This window comes from Camelina sativa, chromosome 9 (assembly GCF_000633955.1).
Source record: "Camelina sativa cultivar DH55 chromosome 9, Cs, whole genome shotgun sequence".
Lineage (NCBI taxonomy): Eukaryota > Viridiplantae > Streptophyta > Magnoliopsida > Brassicales > Brassicaceae > Camelina > Camelina sativa.
Genome location: NC_025693.1, coordinates 12,909,829 through 12,931,647, shown reverse-complemented (window position 1 = coordinate 12,931,647; position 21,819 = coordinate 12,909,829). Strand labels below are relative to the sequence as shown.

Genomic DNA, 21,819 nt, shown 5'->3' with positions numbered 1-21,819 from the left:
ATTATTTATTAAACATACATTTGGATGTAAATTTCAATCCATAAAAGTTGTCCACAAAACTTTCACAAATGTAGTTGCTGAAAAAAGGCCCGATGGTTATATCACAAATCTAGATTTGTCCCCAAAGCTGAAACTAGATGTTACCATAGGTTAATAAAAATTGTTTTAAGTTAATATTTTTTAAAAATAAATCTTTAATTTATTCAGTAATTTAAATTAAATTTACTTAAATAATACGTACCACAACATCTACACACAAAAAAATAATGTTACCCATCACTTATTTTTTATCAACTATTACCCATCAAATTTTTTTATAAAATTAAATCATTTTTTGTAGTAACTCAAAACATGTATCTGCAGTTTTCACTACATATTTTTTTACATGTTACCAACCGAAGCCATAGCTTATCAGTCATAAATTCGTATCCCAAATTTCTACATGTAAATACATGTCTTTAGTTCTGTCTCTCTTTTTACGCTTTTGTCAAATTCATGTCTTATTTTGATTCTATTATTCATTACTTTCTATTAACTGATGCTATTATTCATAATATTTTCAAGACTGTAAAAACTGATATAAATTTTGGATTAATTACTACCATTAACAATCTTCAACAACAAAATAACATTTTCTAATTTATTTTATATTTTAAAAAGTTAAACGTTATTTACTTCTTCACATTGCCCTGACATCATCTAGTTGCAGCATATGTGAAAGCAAGCAGCACTTATTTACGCCAATACATCTAAATTTCTTTGTTTGTATTGTGTTAAGGTTGTAGCTTCAAGAAAACGCTTATAACCTTCTAGAAGATATATTCCATGCATATACGTCATATTGTAAAACATTTCAAATGTATTGTAAACGTGTAGAATATCTACTGTAAATCTTGCAATATAAAACTATTGTGTTAAAAAAAAAAAAGACACTCAAACAAACGTTTCCGATAGAATTCAATGAATAGCCAATTAGCTACGAGGTAAAAATCCCGTATTAGAGTGAAAAAATAAGATAACACAATTTCGTAAGAAGAATATAAGATAGATTTTTAGCAGAACGTTTGAGACAAGTGTCATGGACGTGTCAATCGGTAAACAAAGAGGCAAAATAATAGAATCCAGATTCGACGTACCATATTAATCAATGTCAAAATATTTTATTTTAAATTTGGTAGCTTTTGTCAGTTACAATTTACACTCTTCTACTTCACTACTACTCCAATAAACGTGTTTTTATAATTAAAAAATGAAAATAAACATCACAATCGCATGCATGCATATTGCATATATATATCTACACCATTGTAGACTCCGCCTCTTCTTCACTTTAAAAGTATCAGTTTCCACTGACACAATCCTAAACTATTTACCTTTCTTCTTCTTCTTCCTTCTTACAACTTTTTTTTTTCAAGGTAACAAACCTTATCTTTTTCTTTTTTTTTTGTATTACTTTGGTAACATCTGTTTCCTATATATGAATGCATGTTAACAATTTCAAGATTTCTAGGTGTTCAAACGATGTCTGCTGTTTTTGAAACGGAGACTTCAATCTTCCATATGTACAACCACGACCTCCCGCAAACGCAAATGCAAACGTTTGTTCAAGAACCCGTGGAGGAGGCACCGGTTGCTAGACAAAACTCGATCTTGTCGCTAACTCTTGACGAGATTCAGATGAAAAGCGGCAAGAGCTTCGGGGCGATGAACATGGACGAGTTCCTTGCGAACTTGTGGACGACCGTTGAAGAAAACGACAACAACGGAGGAGGAGGAGGAGGAAGTGTGGCTCACCACGGGGAGAAGCCGGCGGTGCTGCCACGGCAAGGTTCGTTGTCCCTCCCGGTTCCTTTGTGCAAGAAGACCGTGGACGAGGTTTGGCTCGAGATACAAAACGGTGTACAACAGCATCACCGTTCGTCAACTTCCCGTCAAAACTCCGACGAAGATATCCGCCGGCAACAAACCCTTGGTGAGATCACTCTCGAGGATTTTCTTGTTAAGGCTGGTGTTGTACAAGAACCATTGAAGACAACCATGAGGATGTCCAGTGCTGATTTTGATTATAATAACCCGGAGTTTGGAGTCGGTTTACATTGTCAGAACCAAAACAATTACGCTGATAACCGGTCGGTTTACAAAGAAAACCGGCCGTATTACTCGGTTTTGGGAGACTCTTCAAGCTGTATGACCGGGAATGGGAGGATCAGTAATAATCAGTACATAACCGGTTTAGATGCTTTTAGGATCAAGAAACGGATCATTGACGGTCCACCTGAGGTTTTGATGGAGCGGAGACAACGCCGGATGATCAAAAACCGCGAATCTGCGGCTCGGTCTCGTGCCAGGAGACAAGTAAGTCGGAGTTAATTATGAACCAAAAAAAATATAGAAACTGCACTTTGTATAACATGAACTAGGGTCATTTCGTTAAATCCGTTTTGCAATTTTTATTTCTTTTTGGTTATGTTAATATGGCTTCACTCGTTATAGGCTTATACTGTGGAATTGGAGTTGGAAGTGCACAACCTTACCGAAGAAAACACGAAGCTGAAGGAAACTGTGGTAATTTTTAAGTTTCTTTTTAAACATTGTTATAATTCCACAACTAGCTAGTGTTCGCCAAATTTCTTATTTGAAAAATAATATCATATTAACCATTTTCAATTTATTTATACTTTTTTGTATTGCTAGGAGGAGAATGAGAAGAAAAGAAGACAAGAGGTAATTAACATTCCAATCTCCATTTGTACTAAAACGGTTACTTAACGAATATAGATTTATCATCATATTGGATTTATGTGTGGTATTGTTGGATTCAAAGTTGACTTTATACTAGGAGTTTGCATGGGTTTTGTAAAGAGCGTTATAAAGTTAACAATATCGTTATCCAACAAATATTTTACAAAATTAATGCGTTTTGTTTTGGAAAACTTTAATGATAATTAATTAATGAATTGGCATATATGTAGATAATAAATAGAAGCAAACATGTGACAAAAGAGAAGAGCGGAGACAAATTGAGAAAGATTCGGAGGATGGCTAGCGCCGGGTGGTAGATAAGAAAGATATCAGATATGAGAGTTTGTGTAATTTACATATTATATTGGTCATTTCAATCTATACAAATGTATAAATACTTATATATCTATTTGTGTATATGATCATCTATTTATATATATACTCATAAATAACGTATCTCCGGGTACTTATTTTCCTTCTTATGAAAGTGTGTAATGGTTTGAAAACTGAATTGAGTCTTTGTGTGTAAATCTGAATAAGAGATAAATTAGTTAATTTCGTTACTAAAAGTTACATCAATCTGTCATCCCCTTCTTCATCAATCTTAAACTGCAACTCCTCTGCTTCTTCATATTTTTCTTCTCCTCTAAATCGTTAGCTTTCTCCTTGTCGTCAGTACCACCGTTGCTGCTTTCTCCTTGCTGTCACCACCGCCGTCGCTGCTTTCCTTCAATCTCTCCAACTCCTTTCAAATCAGAATCAGATGAAATTTGTGATTTTGTGATACCTATAGGAAAACTGCTCCTCAAGTGAAAACCATTATACCATCACCACTTGATTTAAAAAGACAAACTTTTGTGAAACAAAAAAAAATATAATCTAATAATTTTCTTAGAAATTAAAATAATTTTTTGTTGTCAAATGAAAAACCAATTAAATGAGAAGATAAAAGAAACCCCAAAATAGAGTTCAACTGAAATGTTCAAATTCAACCAAGGAGGAGAAGAATAGTATTATTACAAAACCATAAGAGATTATTAAAAGAATAAAGCTCTAAAATTTGGCTTCTTGATTTCCTTCAAATTCTTCAAAGTCGAGGTACTGTTAATCACACCATACATCGTCAAGTTTTGACACCCGAACAAGTCAAGATACTCTAGTTTTGGACATTGTTTACAAATACTAGCAAGTGCTTTATCAGTTTTTGTTAAGAATCGAAGTTCCAGGTGCTTAAGTTGTTGCATATGACACCTAATCGCATGAGGATCAACACTCCCTATAGGAATGATAGGTAGATTCTCCATGTAGTTTTCAAAAGACTCGAACCTCGAGACCTCGGATAGTGCCGTAAAATTTTGTTTTATAATCTGAAGATTCTTGCAGTTCTTACCAAACATTTCCATACACCCAGAAGATAATGCATAAGAGCAGCTGATATCAAGTTCCATGATCTTAGGGCACTTTAAAGCTATCTTTTCCATTGATTTATCTGTAACATTTGGGCAATGCTTAACCCAAAGTACCTCAAGATGAGGGCATCTACAATTAAGGTCAATGAAACAATATGGAATTTGATAAGATTTTCATATACCGAGAATATTTTCAAATTAAGAAGTATGAGTTTCCATCTGATCTCGAAATAAATTTGTTGGGTGGATAGGATCACATAACTTAAATATTACTTCAAGACATTCAATGCATGATACCATTCTAATATAATTAGATCAAAACTTTTATGGAATCAAGCAAAAATATAAAATATCATATTTTTCCATAGACGTACCTATCAGCGACATACAAGAGAGATTCATCTGTGCAGTGCCTCACCCGAATCTCTTTGAGACTGCCCTTACTTCGTTCAACAACAGACATGAGCATGCAGTCGACTTTTTTCGAAAATTCAAAACTCCACCGGTTGCATGTTTCGGTGGAAGTTAGAAACCAAGTTTCAAGATCAAATACCGAGTTGAGCAACGGGTCTTTGCACACGTCCACGGTCCATCCACGTCTTGCAAACCAACATAGGTGCATTCCACCTTTGTTCCATGCTTGTTGTTGCGAGATTTAGTACCCCGACATACCGGTATAAACCAAGGCAAACCGGATTCTTAATTAACTCAGAAATTCACTCAAATCAGCGATTTGGGCTTTCGAATGAAAGCCCAACGAATTTGACAAGTCCAGAAGAATCAATTAACCGACTTCCAGATCGCCCTACGGCCGACCTAACGGAGAAAAATAAACTTTCCTAAAATCAGTTCGAGTTCTAAGGAAAGTAGACATATTTTGTAATCTAAGACAATATATAAATAGATTGGATTCCTCCTCCTTGTAAAGTATCTAGCAATTAATACAAAAACCCTAACTTCTTCCTAAAGAGATTTCAATCCCTTTTTGTTTCTCAGCTTTGATCCGATTTTTGAGAGAGAGTTCTTAAGTGAATTTGTTTTCCCCATCAAACGAATTCATTGTGTGAAACCCAGTTTCTACAATGCTCAACCGTGAGAATATATCGATGAGACATTCCCAAGTCAGCTCAGTCCAGTCAGGGATGAGTTCTGCTCCCAACTTTGCATTTGCTTCGCGTTGTTGACTTCCATGAAATTCAAAGCTTTGACGAAATAGAGTTCTTTCAGTTTGACTGATGTTAAACAATAACAAAATATAAGAGAAATGGAAACTAAAAAGCAAATATACAAAAATGCTTTTGGTCAACATATATTCTCTAGTCCTCTATGAAACATTTATTTTAACACAGTTTTTTTTTTCTACTAAATACAAATCTACATAATAAACTAAATAATCAGTTGACGACACAATTTTATGAATTTAGTAGCTGAAGGATGAAGGTTTTGAAAACATGTAAAGATTCAAAATTTAGATCTCTTTATTCGGTATTATTTTAGTACTGAAATCTTGAACCAAAACATGTAGATTTCTTTTCTACTTTATACAAAAATATCTTGTACAAAGTCAAAATAAATTCAATTATCCCAATAATACGGAGAAAATAATGTTGTTGAAGATACTGAAAAAAAGCAAAGATTTACCTCTAGCGTCGCCGCACAGATTGGAGAAGGAGAGTCGAAAACTTGTCCCAACTATTGAATAGGGTTTCAAAAGGGAGAGGACGATTCATTAAAAGGCTAAATGTATTTTTCTACATTGGGTTCGACGTATGGAAAAGCTCAATACCATTTGTAAGTAACTTCAAAAAGAACGTCTTGCAGGCCCGTTTTGTAAGAGTAAAATTTTTGGGGGTCAAATTTAGATTTTATAACATAAAAGGCTTACACCTCATGAGAAATTGATCACAAAGCACAAATCTGAATATAGCTAGAAAAACATGACAACATTTTTTGAATACGGCATGAACTAGGAGAAAAACTCTAAGAAAGAGGCACTTAAACAACTTGTATTTTAGCTTGGCTTTAAGCAACACAAGATAAGCCAATTTCTCTCAGACACGGTTATCAAGATACTTTCCGCAACCAAGCTACCCGGCGCTGGTGAGGTCTTTGGCCGCCAGCGTCGGGACAAAATCGATCAATCTCTCGCTCAGTTCTTCTCTGTTTTCTCTAGTGTAGCTCTTTCTAATTTTTTTCCCCAACTTGTTATTTTTTTTAACCCTTTCCAAACCCTAATAAAACCTATCTCAAATCACACCAGTGAAAACCGTCTGTGTCCGCCGATCTGCTACTCACCGGAGAGAACCTCTTCACAAAGCTCGGACACCAACCATACTCTTTCCTCACCGTGGCTCTTTCAAGCGAAACTAGGATTTTCCCCAGTGGACCTAGGTTCCATCGCCGATCCAAACCGAGGTCACCGGCTGTTCCCGCCAATCTTTAAATCACCGGAGTTGCGCTTTGCAGCACAAACCCCTCCATTAGTCCCGGGAAGCCGCCACATCTCTGTTTCATCTTGGCAATCGGTTTCAAAGTTATTATTTTCTCCAGTGGACCTAACTACCAATGACGATCTTTATCACGGATACCGCACGATGCCGCTGCTCTCTCAATCACCGGAGAAGTCTCCTGCACCGCAGATCTCGCTGCAGCTCTCGGACGGTGACCTTTCTTGACATCCTGCGCGGCTCCTCCTGCTGAAACTAGGGTTTTCCCTAGTGGACCTAGTCTTCAGCTTAGGCCCATTAAGCCAAAAAAGCCCTGAGGCCTTCAAATCTTACCAAATAGGCTTCAATAGCGTCTCACAGCCTAACTCCTCACTGCCTATGAATCACCATTGCCTTGATCTGATCTGTTTCCCGATAACTGATGGTCGAAGAATCCATCGGTGAAAGGTAACACCAGCTCTGCTTTGGCTACTCATACATCCTATACAGAACCTGACTTTAGATGTTTTTAGGGGCTTGCGGTTTGAGGATGAATCAATATGGTTCCCTAGTTTATGCTTCTCGATCTGTTCTAGCACTAGTGATAAATTTGGCTTTGAATTGCTCATTGACGATTATCACTTAAGCTGGTCACCTGATGATTCAAAGCATCTTTTTCGTCCCACCCCTACCACTCGGATCCCAGACCAACTAACTTTTAATGCTAATTATCGATATGATCCAATCATCATGCTTTGTTTGGTAAAGCAATATTGTCCTGACTATAAAACCATAGTCTCCCAGCCGTTCGCTAAGAACACCTTTTCAACGTCATTAAGTCTTTGCTTGACTATGACCAACTTGTCTACCATTGAGCTACTCATGGAAGACCTCTCAACAAACCTTGATCTCACATGTGGCAACCTGCTATCTAGCTTTTGCTTCAAAGCTCTCTTGGACTCTTTATTGATCTATTTTATCTTTCCTTGTTTGGCATTGGGGAGTGCCTCTTTTGTTGTATGGTTTAAACTTTTGATCTTTGAATCCTCTTCCTTGTATTTTGTTTAGAAATGAATGAAATCAAGTGTTTGACAAAAAAAAAAACAACTTGTATTTTAGATGAGTCGTTTTAACTCATTAATAATACCATTTGAGATGATGAGGCAAATAAGAAACTTCTGATTTGGGACCAATACAAGAACTTGAATACTAGAAATTATAATCAAAATCGATGTTAACATTGAATTTTCACCTATTTTCATTATCATTTTAATAAGTTTTTAATAAATATTTAGTGCGGTTTTTATGCTTTTTGACCACATTTCCACCGTTTGTACTTTTGTAGTCTAAAATATCTTTTATATAGATAAACGAAGAGAAAACAAAGCAAATCAAGTGTTTCGCGAATCAGAACATCTTTCATGTGGACGAAATGGCTACCTACCCCCATTCTTAGTCACATTTGGAGCCATAATTGATTGATCAAACATCTAATATATTAAAGGAGAAGTCGAGAAAGCTCACAACCATTCTCACAAAAAATTACGTCGTTTACCCTTAATGAAAAATACCCCTGAAAAATTTTCGGACAAGCTTTTTTTCTCTATTTAGGTTGCTGAAATGCACCACATTCATCCTCAGACTTAAGATTACTAATTTGCCATTAATGAGATTCAAAACTGGACCTTTTTACCCTTCAATTAATTAGAAAATTATAAAAGTTTAAATTTCTTAAATATCTAATCTATATAATCGTCAAAACATGATTTTATAAATTTTAAAACGCTAAAACCTAAACTAATGGGCTTTATATAAAACCCAAACAACATATACCGACCTATTCGAAACCCTAAATTTATAGTTTGTTAACTAATATATAAATATGTACAACCCTAATTATTCTCCATAATCCGAAATCTTTAAAACAGAGAAAACCCTAATTTTCTCTCATGTTCTTGAAATTATATATGTATTATAGTCTTGATGATCCTTTATATGGTTCTTCGTATTCGTGTTCGTGTTCTAATGATTCATATCCTCTTTCTGTAGTATTTGTTTGGAACGCAAGTTCGAGCATTACCAAAACTTTGTGTATGGTTCATTACTTCTTATATTATATTGTACAGGTTTCTTGATTTATTTAAAGTTTTGTAAAAACGATTATACTAATTCTTATGTTTCAGGTGAGTTAGTAGATGGTCGTGATCTTAGTTCTATGTTCCCGCACAAGAAATTGAGGTATTTTATTTTTGTATACTTTAAACTTTATTCTTTATACTTTGATGATGCTAAATAAAAAGGCTTATGTTTATAGTTGCAGGAAAGCTTCTGAATATGATCATATTAATGAGAGATGTTTGGTAATTTAAATAGTAAACTAATCTATCATCGTTATTAAATTTTATTTATGTGTTTGTGGCTCTAATAAATGAATATAAATGAATAGGTGGAGGTGGTGAGGACTATCGAACATAATTATTTGAATTTTGCATCTTCATCCATGCTAAAAGGTATGATGCTAAATTTTAAATTCTTTTTATTAATATATTTCTAATGATTTGATTAAATTAAAACATTGTTTAGATGAATCTACCAATGATCGTATGGTAAAAAACAGGTATTTTTTTACATTCTATAAGAAAATTATATATATATATATATATATATATATATTTGATTCAGAAAATCATATTAACATTTGTAGTTACTGATTATTGTTGCAGAGAGACTATGAATGGTGCTAATAATATCCCAACATTTACGGTATATTTTTAAATAAATGATTTTGTTATTGTTTTAAATTAATTACTCTTATTTTATCGGATATAACATCATTTAGTGTGATTAATCAACAGATTAGAGATGCAGAGTCAGCAATACAACGTCTTTCGGCTATTGTTCGGTAGTAAATTTATATTAAAAGGCAGATTTGACCCTAATTCTTTGTTTGAATCATCTTCTAACGTTTGTTACTAATTTTTTTATTTGGTATTAACACGGAAACAATTTGTGTTTAAAAGTTATCCTGATACTAATATTTTAATAAAACATTTTACTAGCGTTTTCGTAAATCTTGATCCTAACCCTATTTTTGTTAATATCTGCAGAGAAGCTATTGATCGCAAAGAAACAGAGTCGTTTCCTTTCCATTTAAAATACACGGTAATTATCTTAAAATATTCTCAATAAAATTCCATTAGATATAAAATATGACATTGTTATTATTTTAAAAATAGAATGCGTATGGAAGAAGAAATGATTGGTATCGTTGCAAAAAATCAGGCGTGAAGAGAGGAGATGAACAAAATTTAGAGAATAGTATGATGAATGTAATGAGATCTTATAATCGTATTTTTTGGATATTTTTTTAGATGGATATTTTATGAAATAGAAAAAATTCAAGGATTATTTATTTTAATAATTAAAAATGTTGTACTATAATAATGACGACCAAATATAATAATAGTGAAATACAATTATAAACAATTCAAATGACCGGGTAACAAGGTTCTTGATGATTATGAAAGAATTAAATAAAATAATGAAATGCTATATTCATAACTATTATTAAGAAAAAAAAGTGATAAATATTATGTACAAAATTTTGAATAATATTGTTAAATTAATGTAAATAATCTGGAAGAAGAAATCCTTGGTGTCGTAGCTCATATTCAGGCGTGAGGAGAAGATAAGCATGATATTTAGAGAATAGTATGATGAATATTATGATATCCAATCGACCGGTTACTAAAGTTCTTGATTATTATTTAAATTTGAAAAACAAAATGCCATATTGATAGCTAATATTCTTTAAAATGTGATAATTATTATGTTCAATATTTTGAAGATTATTGTTAGGAAAATCTAATGTTGTTATTTTACGTAACGTAAAGTAGGGTGGATAATCTTAAGAGATATTCTATATTTAAAACAGAATAGGATATAGTGTATCATCACGATTTATGTAAAAATAGAAAATGTAAATACGCATTAAAAGCCGTAATGATAAACATTAAGAAGATTACTATTTATCTCTAAAATAAAGGGAAGTGTAAAGATATTAATGTCTGGAGATCTGTACAAATTAGTTAAATGATTTTCTAAACAAAAATTTTAAAATATCACTTTCGAAAAATAAATGTAAATTATGTATATATTAAATTGCATATATATATATATATACGTCTATTCGATTCTTTTGATTTCAACCTAAATCAAAGAAGAAAAAAAAAACAGAAAACTATGGTTAGGTATAGCCTTTTCGATGATGTTTTGCGTTTGAACTCTTCAAAATATGAATGGAAAATTCGTGTGAAGGTCTTGTGTCTGTGGGAAGAGAAAGGTCCAAGTTTGGAGATGGTTTTATCTGATATTAAGGTATTTACCTTATTCTAATTATAAGCTCATTATATATTTCAAACAACAAGCTTATATGCAATTATACCTGAAAGTAAAAATTACAAGTATTTTAGAATAATTTTTGACATATAAAATTGTATTATGCGATAATTATTAATCCTATGTTTTATTAGGGTGTAAAGGTCCAATGTTCCTTTCGTGGAGATGTTTATGATCGTTTTGTCTCAAAGTTCAAGGTTGGTGATTGGCTTGATTTTGAAGACTTTAAGGTTGTTGAGCAGAATGGTTCATGTTTGGCTACCACACATCGTTACAAAATTATAATTTTGTATAATACCAAGATCAAAGAGAATTCAATTGTTGGAGGGGAAGATTTCTATGATTTCGTCGATTTCAAACTCATTAATGATGGTACCCAATGTGAAGATTACTTAGTGGGTGAGCAATAATTTCGTTTTTAAAACATAAATTCAATAATTATTTATAAATCTCTGTATTTGAACTAATTTTAATTTAATACAGATGTCATCGGTGAGATTGTCAATATTGGGGAATTCAGCTGTAATTTCAGGAAACTGCAACAAAAAGATGAAATCAATATGTCAGAAAATCATCAGAAACATGTGGACGTAAGACAAAGTGATAATATCCGTGAGTTGTTTAAGTATTGCACTCGATTGGGTTCATCCAAGAAGAAAAACAATACTTTTCATGATCACTCAGAATCAGATTGCACAGTCTTTGAAGAATCTGATGATGACACTGATGTTGGAGATCAGGATGATGATGATTATATACAAGAAAGAAGTGATGAGGAAGATGATGTTTGTTATGATACAATGGATGAAGAAGAGGATGATACTGAAGAAGAAACTGATGTTGATGGCGAATACCAGTCAGATAATAGTGATAACGATGATCATAATGAGGATAAATATGTCCAAGATTTAGATGAGGATGAAAAGGTCGATGAGATACAAAGTACTGAAGAAATTCTGGAAATAAATAATAAAGCAGAGGATTACTCGATTAACCACAAAATATCTTTTGATCTACGTGATTTCAGGTAAATTATAATACTCATATATATATATATATGTTATACATAATAATAATCTGGAAATATATTGAAACATAATGTTTAAATTTTTGAAATTTTAGTGGAACCCTAATAAGGTGTGAATTATTCGAAACATCGGCTGCAAAGTTATATGATACTTTAAAAAATTTCCAGGGTGATCGCTTGGTTTGTGTTATTCGATGGGCTCTAATTGAAGTTTTCCAAGGTATACATAAATTTGATGATAGTTCCTGCACAGTTTTGATGATCAGGTATTAAAAGAATTGTTTCTCTTATAACTTTGCAGGACAAAGAAGTATATCTTCTACAGTTTGTACGCAAATAATACTCAATTCCCAAGTTCCTGAGGTGGCGAAGATGATGGAATTGTAAGATTATCCTATCTGTTCATGCTATATATTAAATTAAAATATTATAGAATAACGTTTATAATCTTCTTTTCATGTTTAAACTAAATGATTTATAGGAGACCAAGGAAGAGGACTCACAAATAGAAGACTCACTTCCTCAATTTTTTTTTGGCTTATTAGGGATATTATAGGGTTTTAACTATTATATATTTTAATACTATATGGATTATATTTATTTAAAAACATAAATTAAAGTTTTAATATATTTACAGAAATCGTTTTATGGTTAATTTAACCAAAATATTGTTCTTTTAACAATATTTTGATAAAAATAACGACATATAAAGTACTTTCAAAAAAATTGGAAAGACAGAGACTTTTAAGTTTCCAATAAAGTTTCAACAAAAACCGTAACAAATATATGATAGTCCAATGCATGATAATAAAAAGATGTCAGCATGCAAGTTGAAAAAATACAAAGTTAGAACTTCAATTTGAAATTTAGAGTTTCAACCGTCCAATTAAAAATTAAAAATAAATTATTTTGAAAAAATAAAAAACATTGTTCATTCTTATCGAACAGAGACTCATGCAGCTTTCTCTGTGTATATCACGGGTTTTAATACAATCCACATAAATCTAGAACTCTGATTTTATAATCTTATCTTTTTTGGAGTTTTAATATGTGAACTTCAAATAAATTATTAAAGTGTTTGGAACTTCTCACTGAGACTTCTCTTTGCTTCTAAATACACACAACACCAAAAAAAAAAAAAAAGGATGGTGTTGTACTTAAAAGATATGAATCCTACGTTACATAACCCAAAAGTTGCTGTGAAAATTCTTAGAGAATGGCCACCCCAATTCATTTAAGGACAGCCTTTTTATCAAAGTTTGATTTTGGTAGACGAAAGGGTAAATCTTCATCCCCTTCCCCGTAATTTTCACATATCAGATGAGTTATACAACATAAATAAATCAATGAAATGCTATAATGTGTTTTAATTATAGGGAAATAGGATTGATGCCAAGAAAGATGCAGAACTCTATTTAGACAGTTACTATGGAAAGATCAAGGAAGGAGACTGGTACGAGATTTCTGGATTTTTAGTGATTGAAGGTTAACAATTATTCCAAAACTCAAACCACCCGTTTGAGATTCTGATCCAGGTTCAAATAAAAATGACTCCAATATATCCTCGAAGTACTGACAATTTTATCCTTCTGTATGATGCATTGAAAATGCAAAATTCGACGCCTGACGAGAAGAACTGTTGTGTAGGTAAGCTTTAATATTCATTTTATCTTAAAAATTTCGTCCTTATCTGATGATATTCTACTTTAAAGATGATGTCTTTGTTTTGAACGTTTTCTAATTTTTTTTTATATTGGAATAATCTTATTTTCTAGATGCCATAGGCATGTTGAAACATGTGAACGAGACTGTGGTTGGAGCAGCTAGCTATAAATTCATTTCTCAATTTTTCTTATTTTATTAACTTTACTATTGTTGTTTTAGACGTTATAAAAATAATTTGATGAAACTTTGGACATAAATATTCGTGTTTACTTATGTTTGGAATTTTCATTATTTTTGTCATTACAAGTTAATTCTAATATCACTGTTTTACTAATATAAATATCTTTAAAAGTAGTTTGAAAAAAAAAATCTATCTTAAAAGTAGTATGAGTTAATCCTGAGTAAACTTTATTATTTTAAATTTCGTCAGTCTATAACGAATTTTCTTGGGTAATCTAGATGGGCCTGATCTTAATAGACGTCAATACGAAAGCCTTCACGGCTGTTAAAACTAATATTTAACCATTCTATGTCTCTGTAATAATATTGTGACCTTTTGTTTTCCCCTCTCAAGAAAGAAGAAAAAAAGGTTTGTTGTCATCCATAACCTTGTGGTAAGATCTCAATCGTTATTTACTTAATTTTTTCGTTTCCTGAGTTCTTAGGTTAGAAGTTAAAATTTTTTCATATATATTTTCAGAATTTGAGATGGAAGGTGGAAGTTCTAAGAAACGCAAAGAGCTCATGTCAGATTTCGAATGGGAAGATGGAGCAATCGAGACGGTTAAACAAGCGTTTCAAAAATCGAGAGACGTGGTACTAAAGGAAACGACAAGACATTTCACTGCGATCCTTTATATGTTGAAAGAGTATATCAAGAAAAAAGAAGAATCTGTTGGCTTAAACTATCAGCTTGAAACAATCGATGCTCAGATCTCACTAATAAACGATATCTTGGAGAGGCAAATCGACTTGGTTGAAGAGCGTAACAGGCTAGAGGATGTTAGGGTTGTTATTGAGAAAGATGAAAAAGAATGTGTTGTTCCTAATATTGATTGGGATAAACTTCGTGTTCCGTTTAGTGGTTAACAATATTAAGAATTTTATCTTAATCGTTTGCTGTTCTTGAATATTTTTATTTTTATTATCTGACATAAAATATAATTGATACTTTATTTTATTATTCTAAAACCTAACAATTCGTTAAAGCGATAATATAAAATAGAGATATTGACCTAATTACGAAATCTAAAATTTAGTTTAAAGTTATTCTTATAAATCATAAATAAACATAATTTAGGGGGTGTATTCAACTTGACATTTTAAGTGATTTGTGTGAAACTTACAAATCCTATATTATTCAATCATGTATTTTAAAAAGTCTATTAAAATCCACTGTTATTGAACTGATGATTTAAAAATCTACTTTAAAATCCACTGTTATTCAAAATAGTTTGTGGATTTGGATTTTAATGATTTTTGAGATTCTGGAGGATTTAGGTGGGATTTGTTTAGTTAAAAATAGAGAAATCCAAATCTCATGGTTTTATATGGGATTTGAAAGAGTTTTACAATAAATCATATCAACTTCCCTAAAATCTTTCAAAATTCCAAATTTTCTAAATCCCATCAAATCTTCCAAAATCATGGTTTCAATACACCCCCCTTAGTCTTGGACTTCAATATTTTCCAAAAATGTACATGGTTATATAGTTCCTATATTCACTGAATGAGATATCTATACAAATATTTAAAACTTTTTAAAATCGTATGTTTCTAAAAAGATTAGGTAAATATAAAAAGTTTAGGTAAATATAAAAATATATTGATGATTACTGAAAAATGAATATATACCATCGATTTTATCTAATGATAAAGGAATATTGAGTTTTGACAATATCATAAAATGCAAAAATTCCAAAAAAAAAAAATGTATTATGTATATATATATTTTTGTTAACAACTTTATAAAATCGAGATCGTAGGTTTAGTTTTACCATAAGATTTTTTCTCCTTTTATAAACATGGCATGCCTTCTGTCCGATCCTATTAAAAAAAAAACGGGAAGAGAGACTATTTTTATGATGTGGATGACCTAAACCCTTTCATTCATGAATGGACGATTAACGTCAAAATACTGAGGAAGTTTGAGGTCTGTCATCCTATTTTCAAATCAACAGACTTGATTGTAGTTGATGATAAGGTAATTTTACAGTACATATCCCGTTTGATAAATTTCAAAAAAAAACAAATATGTTGCTTATATATTTCTTAATGTAGGGTAAAAANAAATTCGAGTGACGATGCGTCCTCCTTATCGTGACATATTTTTAAACGATCTGGAAGAAGGTGACTGGATAATGTTATCAAGATTCTCACTAACCATGGTTGATGGGGATTTTAAGTTAACTGATCATCGTTTTATAATACATTGGGGAGACAAGACATGGTTTAGAAAAATTAATCCTTTGTCTTCCAAGCAGTTTCATTCTTTTGTATCATTTAATGATATCAAATGAGGGAAATTATACCCTGATTATTGTGTAGGTGAGATTAAAAAACTATATTATAAATTTACAAATACCTGTTAATTACATTCTAATAGAAATTTTATGAACAGACATTATTGGAAGAGTGTACACTGTTGGAAATCGTTTTGATGAAGGTCCCCCATATAAAAAATGGGATGAGTTGTACGTCGTTTTGGAAAATATTGAGCAAGTCGTTCTATTATCAAAATTTGATTTAATAATACAATCGTATTCATTAATGTCTCTAATTGTACAGAACGTATAATTGTAGGTTTGAACGATTATCATGTCGTTTACCAAAAGACTACGCGAATGTCTTTTTCAATAACTGGATACATTGTGATTTTGATATCATATGTGTGTTACGTTTTGCCAAACTTGAGACTATCAAAGGTTTGTATTATTTCTACATATTGAAAATATTATTGCTTAGAATATAAAAATATGTTAATAAAATATATATTGTTAATGTAGATACATGGATGGCAACAACAATGCACAATTGTACAATGGTCATGATCAAACCCAAATGTTCTCAAGTCACGCAGATGTTTGAGGATTTTGCCTTAATGGAGAACTGATATTAAGAAATTTTAAAGTGTAATTTGATATGTCATAAAATATCTATGATATTTGAGCTTGGATATTAATTTGATATTTTAAATTTACGAAATTATCTTTTTGGTAATTATCATATAATAATCTTATTTTGAAGTAATTCTCAGAGAGATTTGTATTAATAAATTAATTGACATTAAAATTGTTTGAATTTAATTTAAATAAATTTAAACTAAGCAAAACAAATTATAGTATGATCTAATCAATGAATTATATTGTATCAAATATATAAATATTTATATAAATACTAACAATTAATTATGGTAATTATATAACAATTATGAAGATAATATAGAATATTAATATGAAATTAAATCTATTTTGTAAAAAGGTTTGCAATCAGGTTCAAAAAAAAGAAAAAATATATATATGTATATAATATAAAAAAAATATTTGGAATTTTTTATTATCTCGAAATCTTTGTGTTGATAACATAATTTGGAATGTAAATATCTAAAAAATATTGAATACTTATACAAAACGGAATTTTTACAAAAATATCGAGAAACGTAACAACAATGATTTAGTAATTAATCATTATTTTACAAATACCATTAAATTTTTGACGATGATAAATATTATGAATATTTGACAATATCTTTAGATGTAAATATTCCAAAACAGAATTCTGTATTATGAATATATAAATACGTTTTGAAGATAGAATGTATAATTCTTTTATAAAGGTTTTTATAAAGGTTTTTCAAACAAAAGTATGGCTAACCTTCTATCCAATGCTATAAAAAAAAGGTTCGGAAAGAGAGACTATTTTTACGATGTTGACGACTTGAACCCCTTCGTTCATGAGTGGAAAATTAACATAAAATTCTGAGGAAATTTAATTGTCGTCATCCTCTTTTCAAATCAATAGACTTAATCGTAGTCGATGAGAAAGTATATTTTCATTATATTATATAGTGATTACTTAAATTTTATTTATTTAATTTTATGTACTTATATATAACGTTTACGTAGGGTACGAAAATCCATGTATTGATGGGTACTCCTTATCGTGACATCTTTCTAAACAATTTGGAAGAAGGTGAATGGATAATGTTATCAAGTTTCTCATTAAGCAATGTTGATGGCGGTTTTAGGCCAACTGACCATCGTTTTAGAATACATTGGAGAGATGGGACATGGTTTAAGAAAATCCTTCCTTTGTCTTCAGATCTATTCTTCTCTTTTGTATCATTCAGTGATATCAAAAGTGGATATTTTGATTCTGAATATTTTGTAGGTAAGAGTAATAATTTATTATTATATTATAAGTTAAGTTTGAAGTGTTTGATTAGTTTAACTATAGGAAAATAATCGTAAATCTTATCGGAAGAGTCTTTAGTGTTGGAAATAGCTTGGAACAAGGTCCACCATACAAAGAATGGAATGAGTTATTTGTTGTTCTTGAAAATATTGAGTAAGTTGTTCTAAACTATTAAGCTTTATATTTAAAATTTCCGAAGATTTGAAAGGTACTGAATGATGATAATTTGCAGGGGTGATCGTTTCTCATGTTGTTTACCAAAAGGACTACGCGAATGGCTTCTATAATCATTAGATACATCGTGACAATGATATTATCATATGTGTATTACGTTTTGCCAAACTTGAAAGTAATAAAGGTTTGAATCATTTATTGCTGATATATTCGTAATTGCTTTCGTTATAAAAAAGTTAACTAATTATAAAATTTTATTAATGTAGATACATGGATGGCAACCACAGTGCACAATTGTACCAGTGTCATGATCAATCCTCCATGTCCTCAAGTCACACAGATGTTGGATGCCTTTGCTGAAATGGAAATTTGAATTTAAATTTAAAGTTTATGTTTTTTATATTTCATGTTTATAAAAAATGATACTTTAAACCCCTATAATAATGTGATTGGATTTAAATTTGATTTATAATACTATTTCATTTATTATATATTACATAAATCAAATTCTTATATTATATTAATCCCCTTTTGTATTATAAATACTTTTCCCGTCTGTATAATACAATGATATCAACATATTCATAAACCTTTCAATTATTTAGTCTACAGGTGTGTGTTGTAACATCCCTTCGAGTCAATACTTTTGATGCAACCATTAACACCTTATAGATACTTATAGTCGAGTTAAAAATCTTAAAACTAATCAATTACCTTTTCAACTTCTACATTTCACTCCCTTTCTAAAGTTCTCTCAAACACAAAAAACTTTTGATTTTTTTTTTTAAATGACGAGTTTTGTAATGCTTGACAAATTGAATCCGTGGACAATAGGATGTATGATTTGTGTCAAGGTTTTCCGTTCATGGAGAGTGAGAGATTATTTGAATGATGTATCGACTAAGCTAATATTGGTAGACGAAGAGGTATGTTTTTCAAATTTATTTCGTCGTTTTTTAATATGTATGATGTGTCTAATACCTTGGATAATCATACTTTGAATTAGGGTACATTTGGACATGCTACTATCCCGGCATCATTCTATGGTGTTGCGGAATTTAATATGTCAGAGGATCGAACTTATTTTATAGAGAATTTCGAAGTCAAGGACGACAGAGAACAAATCCAGAAAACTAATCTCGGTTATCGGATTTTCTTCACAGAAAAAACTATAATCAGTTTTGCAAGTGATCCTATCATTTGCAAACCTTTTGATAATAAAGATTTTAAACGTGTTTATGATAATACGTTTCATGGAAGATGGTCATACGGTAAGTCATACTTTATTATGTATTGTTTTAGAAAACTTATATCTATTTATTTATAATACATATTTGTCGTTTTTATGGTAGTTAATTTAATTGGATGCATTACCAATTTGGGTGAAATTAAGAGTTTCAAAAAAGAAGGTAGTGCCGATCGTTGGAGTTTGATGGATCGATACATAAAATTTACTATCGAGTCGATTGAGTAAGTTTATATATGAATGGAAATATTTTTTGAATCTGTTATATGTACTTGATAAAATGTGTTGGTTGACCTTTTTGATATAAAAAATTATTGTTTTCAAGGGGATATGTACTTGACTGCTTCGCAACAGGAGTCTATGCCAATCATATGTTCAAAACTTTCAAACTGCGTAACAGGAAGAGGGCCTGTCTGTTCAAGATGTGGAAAGCACTAAGATTTGGAGGCGATTACATTTGTTTATAAATATTATTTAAGAAATTCTATGCAATTAATTATGATAATGAATAATTTATTAATTTTATAATCGGTGATGCTAGATGATAATGTTCTCCTATCCAACGGTGATGGATGCTCGGAAATTATCGAGGACCCAAAGAGTGAAGAATTTGCAGACTACATGTACATGTAAGTCAGAGTCTGTAACACCCGCGAACCGGAATCCCGGTTTAGGGTGTGCATCGATCAATGCAGTTGGAGCATCGGTCGATGCTGACTCAATTCTCTGCGTTTTGACTTAAGTCAAACGCTCCATTTTGGGCAAAAGGGAGAAGGGAAAACCCTTAAGTCGTTTTTTGTCTCATTAGTCGTGGCAGTTAGCCGTTTTTGGGAGAAAAGAAAAGAGAGAAAAAGTTATTGAGAGTTCTTGGTGATTTCTGGAGATTTGTGGCGTTTGTTGGTGAGATCTGTAGCTGGGATCGTTGTAGGAGCTTCCTAGAGGCTTGTTCTTGTTTGTTAGAGGTTCAGATTCTTCTGTGGCAAAGGTAAGTGCATGACCATGGCTTATCTAAGCTAGAGGACTCTTTAATCCGTTTTTTGTGTGATGTTAGACTTGTTAGATCGTTGCTATGGACGTTAGGAAGCTTTCTTGTGGCTTGGGATCGAGTTTTGTGGTTGTAGGAACGAAGATCCGGCGAGAAGCTTCGGGGAAAACACGGTGCTCGACGTTGCGTCGATCGATGCATAACTTGCGTCGGTCGATGCAAGTGCGAGGACGGCGCGTAAAACTCTAGGGTTTTCGTGTTACGTCGAGCATGCGTCGGTCGATGCAGACTGGGTATCGGTCGATGCAAGTTACACTTGCATCGGTCGATGCAGCTTCTGTGTCGATCGATGCTTCCCTATTGGGCATCGGTCGATGCATGTGTGGCGTCGGTCGATGCTAAGTCCTGGTTTGTTATTCGTTGTTGTTGATTGTTGTGTGATGATTATTGATACTCTATTGCTTGTGTGTATAGCCCAGTAGATGGGAGGATTGCCTTACTGAGTGTTTATAAAATACTCATGCATTGCAATATGTGTTTGTGGTGCAGGTAAAGGCAAAGTGTAATCGTGGAATCCAGGCAATGAAGAGGAGGATGTTCTAGGGACTCGGTTTGATGTTGTCTGGCATTGCTAGGTTGCTAGAGTTGGGTCATTAGAACATTGTTAGGTTGCTGGTTCTTTGATTCTTGATGTTTGGATATTGTTTATGTTGGAGTTATGGTTATATTTTATTATTGGATTATTATTGGATATTGGATGGTTATTTCCCGCTGTTGAATGTGTTGTGGTTAGGTGGCTAGTGGGTATGGGACCACTAGTTGTAGTTTATTTTACTATATTATATTTATTATTTATTTATTAAAAAAAAGTCGGTCGTTTCATTTTGGTATCAGAGCCCTTACGGTTCTAGGTTTGGGTTCACTAGGTTTCTGTTGTAGATGTTTGGGATTTGCATGCTTGATTGATTATGTGAGTTAGTCAATTGTGTGTGGCATGGAGTCCTAGAACATCCTGTTCGAGCCGAGTGTGTGATTCCACGGTGAGTTTATGTTTCTGTGTTATAATAGAAATTGTTTGCTTAGCCTTCTGTTCATGGTAGTGAAGATGGTTAGAGAGGATGCTGTGGCTGGTCAAGGTCGTGGACGCGGACGTGGTCGCGGACGTGTTCGTGGTAGGGGCAGAGCCCCAGTGGTTAGTGAGACCGAGGACCAGAGCGTGACAACTGAGGGTGTTGGCGAGTCGCAGGGTGTTCCGGGGATTCCGTGAGTGTGGCAGGAGGGGGCGGTGTTGATGCTCCAGTGGCCGGTGATGCTAGGGTCCCAGGTGTGGGGGT

The 21,819-nt window shown here is 32.2% G+C and overlaps 2 protein-coding genes across 5 annotated transcripts; one reads left to right on the top strand and one right to left on the bottom strand.

Moving 5' to 3' along the window:
* LOC104710907 (ABSCISIC ACID-INSENSITIVE 5-like protein 1) lies at positions 1,310–3,297 on the top strand. 2 transcript variants are annotated; one of them, XM_010427560.2, is made up of 5 exons: positions 1,310–1,415; positions 1,511–2,355; positions 2,494–2,565; positions 2,695–2,724; positions 2,973–3,297. In XM_010427560.2, exons 2-5 carry the CDS (start codon positions 1,522–1,524, stop codon positions 3,057–3,059), a joined length of 1,023 nt encoding a protein of 340 aa, XP_010425862.1. In that variant the 5' UTR covers positions 1,310–1,415; positions 1,511–1,521; the 3' UTR covers positions 3,060–3,297. The 2 variants fall into 2 exon arrangements, with proteins under 2 accessions (XP_010425862.1, XP_019085979.1); XM_019230434.1 differs by lacking the exon at positions 1,310–1,415 and having other exon boundaries at positions 1,433–2,355.
* Positions 3,755–5,927, bottom strand: LOC104715230 (putative F-box/LRR-repeat protein 19). 3 transcript variants are annotated; one of them, XM_010432656.2, is made up of 3 exons: positions 5,793–5,927; positions 4,526–5,383; positions 3,755–4,281 (listed from the first exon to the last, which is right to left on the bottom strand). In XM_010432656.2, exons 2-3 carry the CDS (start codon positions 4,771–4,773, stop codon positions 3,780–3,782), a joined length of 750 nt encoding a protein of 249 aa, XP_010430958.1. In that variant the 5' UTR covers positions 4,774–5,383; positions 5,793–5,927; the 3' UTR covers positions 3,755–3,779. The 3 variants fall into 3 exon arrangements, with proteins under 3 accessions (XP_010430958.1, XP_019085983.1, XP_019085984.1); XM_019230438.1 differs by having other exon boundaries at positions 4,526–5,353; XM_019230439.1 differs by having other exon boundaries at positions 4,526–4,967.

What these genes read in the sequence shown, in the direction of transcription:
- LOC104710907 (XM_019230434.1), top strand. Translation starts at nt 1,486, where the DNA reads ATGTTAACAATTTCAAGATTTCTAGGTGTTCAAACGATGTCTGCTGTT. An exon ending in GGTCTCGTGCCAGGAGACAA is followed by an intron (nt 2,356 to 2,493) that starts GTAAGTCGGAGT and finishes CACTCGTTATAG; the next exon opens with GCTTATACTGTGGAATTGGA. An exon ending in AGAAGAAAAGAAGACAAGAG is followed by an intron (nt 2,725 to 2,972) that starts GTAATTAACATT and finishes GCATATATGTAG; the next exon opens with ATAATAAATAGAAGCAAACA.
- LOC104715230 (XM_010432656.2), bottom strand. Translation starts at nt 4,773, where the DNA reads ATGCACCTATGTTGGTTTGCAAGACGTGGATGGACCGTGGACGTGTGC. An exon ending in CTCTTGTATGTCGCTGATAG is followed by an intron (nt 4,282 to 4,525) that starts GTACGTCTATGG and finishes CCTTAATTGTAG; the next exon opens with ATGCCCTCATCTTGAGGTAC.